General features: G+C 43.9%; 1 protein-coding gene across 1 annotated transcript; it reads right to left on the reverse strand.

Annotated features, from left to right (window-relative positions):
• Positions 1 to 3,570: 3,570 nt before the first annotated feature.
• Positions 3,571 to 4,524, reverse strand: Or2av10 (olfactory receptor family 2 subfamily AV member 10). The gene has a single exon (NM_001000782.1). The coding sequence runs from the start codon at positions 4,522 to 4,524 to the stop codon at positions 3,571 to 3,573; it is 954 nt and encodes a 317-aa protein (NP_001000782.1).
• Between the last annotated feature and the right edge of the window lie 7,069 nt (positions 4,525 to 11,593).

Below are 11,593 nucleotides of genomic sequence, written 5' to 3' on the forward strand. Positions count from 1 at the left end.
TAGCTTTCTCACCTCAGCTGCATAACACAGCCTTCCCACCTCACTTTTCCCACTTTAGCTCTCACACCATAGCCCTCACACCTCCCTTTCCAGCTCTGCCTCACACTTTAGCTCCACACCTTAGCCTTTCTATCTCATCTCTCACACTTCAGCCCCTTTACCTCAAGCTATCAATCTCAGCCTCACACCTCAGTCTTCCCACCTCAGCCTTTCTACCACAGCCCTCACACCTCAGTCTTCCCACTTCAGCACTTTCCCCTTAGTTCTCATACCTCAGCGTTTCCCATCTCAGCTTAATACCTTAGTCTTCCTACCTCAGTCCTACACCTCAGCCCTCACACCTCATCCTTTCCACTTCATCCTTCACACCCCAACCTTCTACCTCAGCACTCGTACCTCAGCCTTCCTCCTCAGCCTTCCCACCTCAGTCTTACACCTCCACCTTCCTACCTTACCTTTCCTACATCAGCATGTCCACCTCAGCCCCACACCTTTGCTTTCCCAGCACAGTGTCATACATCAACCCTCACAGCTCAGCCTTCCAGCTTTAGCCCTCACACTTAACTTTCCTACCTCACCCTTCCCACCTCATCCGTCATACCTCAGCCTCACACCTCAGCCCTCACACATCATCTTCCTCACTTTAGTCTTTACACCTCTGTCTTACATCTTACCCTTCACACTTCAGCTTTACCATTTAAGCCTTCCCACCTTAGTGTTCAACCTCAACCTCATACTTCAGCCCTCACACCTCTAATTCACCCCTTAGCCTCATACGCCACCCTCTCTACTTTAGCTCTTCCACCTCAGCCTTAACACCTCAGTTCTCCTACCTTGGCCCTGCCATCTTGTCCTCACGCCTCAGCTTTCCTATCTCAGCCTCACTCCTTGGCTTCACACTTCAGCCTTCACACCTCAAGCTTCCACCTCAGCCCTCATACCACAGACACCACACTGACTTCCCGCTTTAGCCCTCACACCTCCACCCTTCTACCTCATCCATCCCACTTCAACCTTCCTTCTCAGCCTCATACCTCAGACTCTACACCTCGACCCTAACAGAGTCCCCTCTTTATCTTTGGAAGACTTCATTTCTGGCCATCCGCTCCTCAGTGGAGTGCTCTGCCTCTCAACTGCCATGGGACATTCACACCTCATTTCTTTCTATTAGTACTCCTGAACAACTTAAAAACTGAGTGCATTTGACTTATAAAATATTTTATTCAAAAATCAATCAATTACAGTTTTCATGCTCATGTGGTAAAAAAGTATGCCATGGTTTTGTACTGTAACAATGTCAAGTGATTTAATCAAAATAATTATATCAAATCATATCCTATCACATCAAATACTACATTCAATGATGACAATATTTGCTCAGCAAATTAAAATCTGTAATAATAATTTGCTGTACTCATCAGAATGTATTATACTACATCCCAAGTGGCAAAAATACACTTTATTTCTCTTAGCTGAGGTGTTGTGCTCCTTAATGGACCTTTGAAACATTTATTTATTTGTTTATTTAGTGCTTGCATGCGCGCGCACGCGTGTGTGTGTGTGTGTGTGTGTGTGTGTGTGTGTGTGTGTGAACAAGAGTCTGTGTGTCAGCATATGTGGAGGTCAGGAGACTCTGTGGGAGTCAGATCTACCATGTGGATTCCAGGGATCAGACTCAGACCATCAAGCTTGGCAACCAGGTCCCTCACCCACTGACCAACACCTTTTCAAACATGGTGTTTATGCTTGTTCATCTTCACCATCAACTCTATTCGGTTAAGAGTTCTAAAGGACATTATTGAGGGACACCTTTGTGCTTGTTTCTGGGTATTTTCAAAGAGGATTAGGAGCAGACACACCCACATTGGACAGCATCATGGAATGATGTTCTGGACTGAACAGCAATGGAGTGATAATGTTGTGTAAGCAATGAATTCCCCTTTCTCTATTTTCCTTCTCACCCAGACGTGAGCAAGCAGCCTCCTGCAGACACTGTGCTTTCCCTACCATGACTGTGCCCTCAGACTGTGAGCTAAAACACACCTGTCCTTGTTTAAGTTCTGTCTTACCAGGTACTTGGTCAGAGCAAGAGAAAAGTCACTAATGCACCACCTAATGCTTGGGACATCTCAGGTCCTGGCACTTAAACAGCACACCTTGCAGACTCCCTGTAGTCCTTGGCCACTGAGTTTGGTTGTCCAGCTCTGGACTTTGTGTGGTCCTCATCAAGACTTTAACCTTCTGCACATGCCAAGGCACACTGTGAATTAGTCCCTTAGGGAAGTCTAACATCTGTTGTCCTGGGTCCTTTTGTTCTGATTGAGAGACTTTATTCAGGGTGTCAATAGGTGCAGTTCTATCCCTGGAAGGGCAACAAATTTTCCCTTTATCTCAGTTCTTCTGCTGCATTAAGTGAGGAGCTACTTATGACTGAGGAGTGATCCTGAAAGGTCATTGCCTTTGGGCTTGTGCACCTTCATCATGAATTCTACAATACTGAAAAGGAGAGCATGTCTTGCTTTCATTAGAGAAACATCTCACATGTAGAAGTGAGAATAGCCCAGGAACATGCTCCCATTTGAGCTTACTTTGAGAAATGGAGCCATTTATCACTTCATGTGTTAGGTCAGTAATACTTGCTAACCATTTCTTTGTGGAGAACACTGGTGGGAGAGAGACAACAAAATAAGGAGGAAGGACTTGAGGAATTTTCCTTGTGTGGAATACTACAATAGTACATCATATTAGCTTTCATTAAACTCTGAGGACCAGAAATTGATGTAATGTCCAGGTTATCATAAGAAAACAAAGTTGGTTCATAGAATGTTTTTTTCCTTCTTTTTTTGGGGGGCTCCATGATATAGAACTAGGAGCTCAACATTTTTGCACATGTATTTCATTTAAACTAACGAGCCTGACCAGCTGTAGCCATAGTTTCTCTGACTCACCATCCACTATGACTGACCATTTCAGGAGGATCCAGTCCTCCTCAAAGGACAGCAAAGTACCGCACACTGCTTACAGCTTCCATATGCATCACTGCTTTCCCACAATGCATTCTTCATACTCCTGTAATGCACCATTCTTCATACCTAGAGGCATTCTCTCATTTTTTTATTACAGAAAAATAAGAGGCTGATCCTATGATCTTCCTGAGAATGTGGCAACATTGGCTACAGAGCAAGTCCTCATTAAGCATTTATTAATGAATTGGCCATTGACAGTGTTGTAAGGAATATGAATGGGGTGGGGTCACTCTTAAAATACCAGAACAACGTTTCTTGAGCCTAGGTGGGGAACATGTGTTGTAGATAATGGTGGGGTGGGCACCCTACCACCAGCTTTCTCTGTGTTTTGACATGTTTTGTCACAGAGAAGGAGCTTCTTTGATGAGGGATGAGAAGTATATATATTTGTGGGTATGAGGATAAGTATGTAGAATGCAGTTTAGAATTATATTATGTTGGCCGGTTGGCTTGGGATTCACTACATAGACCAGGATGCCTTGGAACTCTCAGATACCTGTCTGCCTCTGTCTCCACAGGGCTGGGATTAAGAAGTGAGTGTCTTCTACTTTAAAATGAATCGTTGACTCACTACTTTTCTCAGGGCAGCAAGCACCTCCTTGTTCCTCAGGCTGTAGATGAGAGGGTTGAGCATGGGAGTGAAGATGGTGTTAATCATGGAGAGTATTTCATCTTGTTCTGGAGTGTGGAAAGAGTCAGGGGTCATGTAGATGATCATGGCTGGCCCATAGTAGAGGCTCACAACTGCCAGGTGAGAAGAACACGTGGCCAGCGCTTTCCTCCTGCCCTCTGGGGAATTCATTCGGAGGACAGCGAGGAAGATGAGCAGGTAAGAGGTCATGATGAGTCCCAAAGGGAGAAGAACAAACACGATGCAGATGATGGATACCACCGTCTCATACAAGGAAGTGTCCTCACAAGAGAGCCTCAGGACAGCAGGCATCTCACAGAAGAAGTGGTGGATTTCCCTAGAGCCACAGAATGGGAAGTGCATGGTGTAGATGGTGTTGATGAGAGAATTCAGGGCACCTCCACCCCAGGATACAAGGGCCATCCACAGACAGACTCTAGAGTTCATGATAATTGAATATCTCAAGGGATTACAGACAGCCACATAGCGGTCATAAGCCATGAGGGTCAGAAGGAGACACTCACTACCCCCAAGGGCAAAGAAAAAGAAAATCTGGGTCCCACAGGCAACTTTGGAGATGCTTTTCTTCCTGGAGAAAAAGTTGATAACCATCTTCGGGACAGTGGTGGAAATTAAGGCCAAGTCAATAAGAGAGAGGTGGCTGAGTAGAATGTACATTGGGGTGTGGAGGCGAGAGTCTGCCCAGATCAAGAGGACCAGGACAGCATTCCCCGTGAACGCGATGAGATAGATCAGGAGAATAGAAATGATGAGGATGCCCAGATAGCGCAGCTCTGGGAAAAGCCCCAGGAGAATGAAATCTGTTGAGGTCCCATTCCCTCTGCTAATGTCCTGGACTTCCAGCATTGAGCTAGGCAGTGCAGAGAAAACATTAGAAATGTGATCAGAATCACCTCCTTTGAATATCATTAGCCAATCCAAGAAAAACAAGGTTGACAGATGGGACCAGACTTATTTTTTAGATTGAAACTCATTCTTGTGAAAATACATTTAGGTATGAATGTTGAGGTCTTAAGACTGAGGACAGGGTTAATTAAATATTTTTTATGTGACAAAATACTACAAACTACACTACATGTGTAGTTTGGTTGTAAGAAACATCTCTCTATGGTAAGGGGGACAGGCTGTATATGTAAGAGCACATTAAGGGTGTGTGCTCCAAATCTTCCAAATCCCCTTTCTCTCATTAGCATCTAATGTGCTTTGGAGACGAATGAGGTCTCTAGAATTGCCTCATCTGCTCTCTGGAGAGGGACAGTTGTCCCATCCAGGCCCTATGGGGAGAGAAGCAGAGCCTGAGTGAGGGGCTGTTGGAATGGTATTGCCGCAGGGCTGGGAACACTCTACAACTGATGCTGTTAGAGAGGTAGCCTGCAATACTGAAATACCAAAGACCCCGAAGACCAGCCTCTTGGATCACCCATCTCATTTCCTCCAATTTTAGGGAGAAGTCCAAAGTTGAGTATTGAATTTCATTTGAGGTTAGTTCTAGGACATCCCATAATTTCAGTCAGCGTGGTGGAAAGCAGGCTCACACTCAGCTAGATGTTGCTGTACCCAGGTGAGTAGGTGGGTAGTAGGGTTAGGGTTAGGGTTAGGGTCACCCACTCACATCGGGTGGGTGACCACCCAGAGCCATCAGATGCACGTGTAATTTGTCCATCTGAATATTAAAACACACCTCCACCAAGCACGTTTAAACTAGCAGGATTCGGTCAGAAACCTTAGTAAGATTGTTAGCAGAGGCTGAGGCAAATGGTGAATTCAGATTTTCTGTATGTGATGCTAGAAATTGAACCCAGAGCCTGGAACACCCAAGGCAAGCACTGTGATGCACTCCAGCTCCTGGACATTTTTGTAAATAGTCTAATTACATTTTAAGATGTACATTTAAATATGTGTTACCATATTGGCCTGTAGACGAATCGATCAGTGAGGTACCAGAGCCCAGGGTTCAAACAGAACCTGTTACCAGAAAAAACATGTTCCATTTTCTGATTGCATTTGACTAAAACTATCAGAGTGTGGACAAGACCTTCTTAATGATAGTTATCTCTACTTCAGAGAAAGTATTTCTGAAGTGCAAAGACCAAGCTTTTGCAGAACAAAAGCAACGCACACTTGATACTCTAACTGTCCCATGTTTTTCTCCTCAGCATGAGGTGGGTAACCCCTTAGATCACAACCATCCTGTTGGAATGCATTTAGAAAAGATATACACTGTGGCTAGAGGAAATCCCCAGTGTCCTTCAGAACTCTATATGGTCCTTGACAACAGTGACTTGGATTCTACATAGGGTATTTTTAAAACCATGAAAAAATTAGTTTTGATCTTAAAGAGGGACTTTAGGCTTTGTGATGATAGGTTTTGGGGGTGACTTGACAGTCAAGTGACTGAATGAGGATTGGCTTCTTCATTGATCAGACCTTTGTTTGGCTTAATGTACCCAGGTACAGGCATTTTTGGTTGTGGGTGTGTCTGCCTGGGAGACACCCTGCTTTTTCATCAGGTCTGTACCTCAGTGATATCACATGGTGACTGGTGCATAAAACCATCTAATACCAAGAATGGCAAAGATAGGAGGAATGAAAGTATAAAGAAGAGAGGCACGAACCTGGCTGAGACCAGGCTGGGAGTCCCACAGATGTTATTTTAAGCACTTACCTGTGTGGATGGGTTTTGTGATACTACTGGTTAACTGTGGCTGTGACTGGTATTCTGTCTTCTCAGATTATCACCACATATGCTCCCAACACTGGGGTGATCAGGTCCTAAGTCACAGCCGACCCACAGCCAGGGGTGCGTTCTTCTTGAAGGCTGGCATAACAGCCTTCAATGCTGCACACTGGGCTCTGTCCGGCTTTCTTCTTGAGCCCAGTTAGATTCAAAGAACAGTTAGATAAAAATCATGGTTATAGAAAGGTAATAAAGATAATTATGAAATTCAAATACATTTCTGGAAGGGAAGAAATGTCAGCCTATAGAAAGATGTTCATGGTTGGAGCAGTGTGCCACTCCGAGCAGGAGGGATTCTTGTGGTAAGTTCTTCACAAATCACTCTAAGAGCACTCTGAGGTTGATTGGTTGTAGCTCAAACATGAACCACCATGATGGCCCAATATAGGTACAGTCCCTGGATTTGATCCAGACAATCTGATCACCCTCTCATTCCCCAGTACATTTAAGCTAGTTCCTCTCACAATGCTACTCCCATCTCCAAGACGTTGACTGAGAACCATGTCAGGAATGGAGCATCTGGAACATTGTTGAGGGACAGCCACTGGGGCCAGTGGGGAAGCACATCTCTGTGTGGCCTTTCTCTCCTCCCTGCCCCCCACATTTCCTACTCCAGGTAGAGCCACTGTCCCTACTCACATCTATAGATGTCAGGCTTTGGGGAGGAAACTCTTATTGATTACTTCAGTGCACAAATGACTACATCTTGAGAGGATTTACCTGGGATGGAGCCTCACTTCACTTCGGCAAGGACTAGATTAGACTGTTCACTCCCAGTGAGTAATGACCTCAGAAAATGTGGCCTCCCTGAGTGGAGTCGGGTTCCTCTGGAAAATCCACTCAGCTGATAGATTGATCTGAGACACGCAGAAGGAAGAAAACTTGCTCAATGCCACAACAGAAACTGTGACAGCCCAGAGATGAGGAATTAATGGGAGACTGCTTCTCAGACAGGAGCCACCTGATGAAACTGACGTCTCCATTACATAACCACTTCTGGGAGCTCCCTCTCCTGGGGCCTTTCCCTTCTGGGAATCTTTGCCCCAGACATCAATTAGTTGTGTTCTTTGATAGATACTTGCTTTTCTTTGGGATTCCAGCATAACTGTCACATCAAGTGCTAGGGGCTTTAGAGAGTGAGGGTTACATCTTATTATGGTGTTTGAGGTGACAGAGGTTAGGGATACACCTTGGAAGCTTCCACTGGAAGGATAATTCTCCCAGCTTAACGTAGGTACAATCAACTATAGAACTGACTTCATGGTTACTTTTGAATTTCCCACATTAGATTTTATGTCTCTTTGAAATTTATTCTTTCATAGTCTTAAATATATTGTAAAATACGCTTTGATTATATTCTCCCCTATTAATCTCTCTTGCCATCTCTCCCTTCCACCAATCCCCTACTTCCTCCTATCTAGCCTTCTTGTTCCCCCAAAGTTGTATAAGGCAAATGCATTTTTCTTTTTTCCTCTCTCTCTCTCTTTCTTTCTCTCTTGGTTATTTCTTATTTATATTTCAAATGTTATTCCATTTCCTAGTTTCCTGTCCATAAGCCTGTAACCCCTCTACTTACCACCTCCCAACAATCCCCTACACTGGGGGTCCAACCTTGGCAGGACCAAGGGCTTCTCCTTCCATTGGTGCCCAGAAAGGCCATCCTTTGCTACATATGCAGTTGGAGCCATGGGTCAGTCCATGTATAGTTTTGGGTAGTAGGTTAGTCCCTGGGAGCTCTGGTTGGTTGGCATTGTTGTTCTTATGGGGTTGTAAGCCCCTTCAGCTCTTTCAGTCCTTTCTCTAATTCCTCCAGTGGGGGTCCTGTTCTCGGTTCAATGGTTTGCTGCTAGCATTCACATCTGTATTTGACATGTTCTAGCTGTGTCTCTCAGGAGAGATCTATATCCAGTTCCTGTCAGCATGCACTTCTTAGCTTCACCCATCTTATTAGTTTTGGTGACTTTATATATATATATGGGCCACGTGTGAGGCAGGCTATGAATGGCTGTTCCTTCAGTCTCTGCTCTAAACTTTACCTCCCTATCCCTTCGCATGGAGGTTTTGTTCCCCCTTTTAAGAAGGAGTGAAGCATCTTCATTTTGGTCATCCTTCTTCTTGAGTTTCATGTGGTCCATGGATTGCATCTTGGGTAATTTGAGCTTTCAGGCTAATATTCACTTATTAGTAAGTGCATACCATGTGTGCTTTTCTGTGATTGGATTACCTCACCCAGGATGATATTTTATAGTTCCATCCATTTGCCTATGAATTTAATGAAGTCATTGTTTTTGATAGCTGAGTAGCACTCCATTGTGTAGATGTACCACATTTTCTGTATCCATTTCTCTGTTGAAAGGCATCTGGGTTCTTTCTAGCTTCTGGCTATTATAAATAAGGCTGCTATGAACATAGTGGAGCATGTGTCTTTGTTATATGTTGGAGCATCTTTTGGGTATATGCCCAGGAGAGGTATAGCTGGGTCCAATGTTCAATTTTCTGAGGAACATCCAGACTGATTTCCAGAAAGATTGTACCAGTTTGCAATCCCACCAACAACAGAGGAGTGTTCCTCTTTCTCCACATCCTTGCCAGCATCTACTGTCACCTGAGTTTTTTATCTTAGCCATTCTGACTGGTGTAAGTTGAAATCTCTGGGTTGTTTTGATTTGCATTTCCCTGATGACTAAGGATGTTGAACATTTCTTAGTTGCTTCTCTGGCATTTGATATTCCTCAGCTGTGAATTCTTTGTTTAGCTCTGCACCCCATTTTTAATAGGGTTATTTGTCTCTCCGGAGTTAACTTCTTGAGTTCTTTGTATATTTTGTATATTAGTCCTCTATCAGATATAGGATTGGTCGTTTCCCAATCTGTTGGTTGCTGTTTTGTCCTAATGACAGTGTCCTCTGTTTTACAGAAGGTTTGCAGTTTTATGAATTACCATTTGTCAATTCTTGGTCTTAGAGCATAAGCCACTGGTGTTCTGTTCAGGAAATTTTCTCCAGTGCCCATGTGTTCGAGATTCTTCCCAAATCCAGCCTTACAAAGGAAAATAGATGGAAAACTCCAACACAAGGAAAGAAACTACACCACATAGGAAGCAAGAATATAAACTCCCTGCAATAAAACCAAAAGAGACACACACAAACATAATTCCATCTCTAACAATGAAAATAACAAAAAGGGACAATCACTATTCCTTAATATCTCTCAACATCAATGGACTCAATTCCCCAATAAAAAGACATAGACTAATAGACTGGATATATAAAGAGGACCCCGTATTTTGCTGCATGCAGGAAACATACCTCAGAGACAAAGACAGACACTATCTCAGAGTAAAAGGCTGGAAAACAATTGTCCAAGTCAATGGTCCAGAGAAACAAGCTGGAGTAGCCATTCTAATATTGAATAAAATCGACTTTTAACCAAAAGTTATCAAAAAGATAAGGAAGAACACTTTATATTCATCAAAGGAAAAATCCACCAATATGAACTCTCAATCCTGAATATCTATGCTCCAAATGCAAGGGCACCTACATGCATAAAAGAAACCTTACTAGTGCTTACTAAACCTTATTAAAATACACATTGCACCTCATACAATAATAGTGGGAGACTTCAACACCGCACTCTCAGCAATGGACAGATCATGGAAACAGAAACTAAACAGAGACACAGAGAAACTAACAGAAGTTATGAACCAAAATGGATTTAACAGATATCTAAAGAACATTTCATCCTAAAACAAAATAATACACCTTCTTCTCAGCACTTCATGGTACCTTCTCCAAAACTGACCATATAATCAGTCACAAATTAGGCCTCAACACATACAAGAAGATTGAAATAATCCCATGCATTCTACAGATCACTATAGACTAAGGCCATTCTTAAAAAAATGACAGAAAGCCCACATATACATGGAAATTGAACAACACTCTACTCATTGATAACTTGGTCAAGGAAGAAAGAAATAAATTAAAGTCTTTTTAGAATTTAATGAAAATGTAGGCACAATATACCTAAACTAATGGGACTAAATGAAAGCAGTGTTAAGAGGAAAACTCGGAGACCCAACCGCCTGGTCAGGTGGGCACTCCTGAGGCTGCAGAGCGGAAGAGACCACCAACACTGCTCACCCCTGCCCACATCCCTGGCCCAAGAGGAAACTGTATAAGGCCTCTGGGCTCCCGTGGGGGAGGGCCCAGGAGCGGCAGGACTTCTGCGCCTGAGACACCGCCGGAACCTGAAAGAAACAGACCGGATAAACAGTTCTCTGCACCCAAATCCCGTGGGAGGGAGAGCTAAACCTTCAGAGAGGCAGACAAGCCTGGGAAACCAGAAGAGACTGCTCCCTGCACACACATCTCGGACGCCAGAGGAAAAAGCCAAAGACCATCTGGAACCCTGGTGCACTGAAGCTCCCAGAAGGGGCGGCACAGGTCTTCCTGGTTGCTGCCGCTGCAGAGAGCCCCTGGGCAGCACCCCACGAGCGAACCTGAGCCTCGGGACCACAGGTAAGACCAAATTTTCTGCTGCAAGAAAGCTGCCTGGTGAACTCAAGACACAGGCCCACAAGAACAGCTGAAGACCTGTAGAGAGGAAAAACTACACGCCGGAAAGCAGAACACACTGTCCCCATAACTGACTGAAAGAGAGGAAAACAGGTCTACAGCACTCCTGACACACAGGCTTATAGGTCAGTCTAGCCACTGTCAGAAATAGCAGAACAAAGTAACACTAGAGATAATCTGATGGCGAGAGGCAAGCGCAGGAACCCAAGCAACAGAAACCAAGACTGCATGCCATCATCGGAGCCCAATTCTCCCGCCAAAACAAACATGGAATATCCAAACACACCAGAAAAGCAAGATCTAGTTTCAAAATCATATTTGATCATGATGCTGGAGGACTTCAAGAAAGACATGAACACACTTAGGGAAACACAGGAAATCATTAATAAACAAGTAGAGGCCTACAGAGAGGAATGGCAAAAATCCCTGAAAGAATTCCAGGAAAACACAAACAAACAGATGAAGGAATTAAAAATGGAAATAGAAGCAATCAAGAAAGAACACATGGAAACAACCCTGGATATAGAAAACCAAAAGAAGAGACAAGGAGCTGTAGATACAAGCTTCACCAACAGAATACAAGAGATGGAAGAGAGAATCTC

The sequence above is a fragment of the Rattus norvegicus genome, chromosome 10, assembly GCF_021556685.1.
Source record: "Rattus norvegicus strain SHRSP/BbbUtx chromosome 10, alternate assembly SHRSP_T2T, whole genome shotgun sequence".
Taxonomy (NCBI): domain Eukaryota; kingdom Metazoa; phylum Chordata; class Mammalia; order Rodentia; family Muridae; genus Rattus; species Rattus norvegicus.

Bases quoted from the DNA above. Each gene is read 5' to 3' on its own strand.
- Or2av10 (NM_001000782.1), bottom strand. From the start codon at position 4,524: ATGCTGGAAGTCCAGGACATTAGCAGAGGGAATGGGACCTCAACAGAT.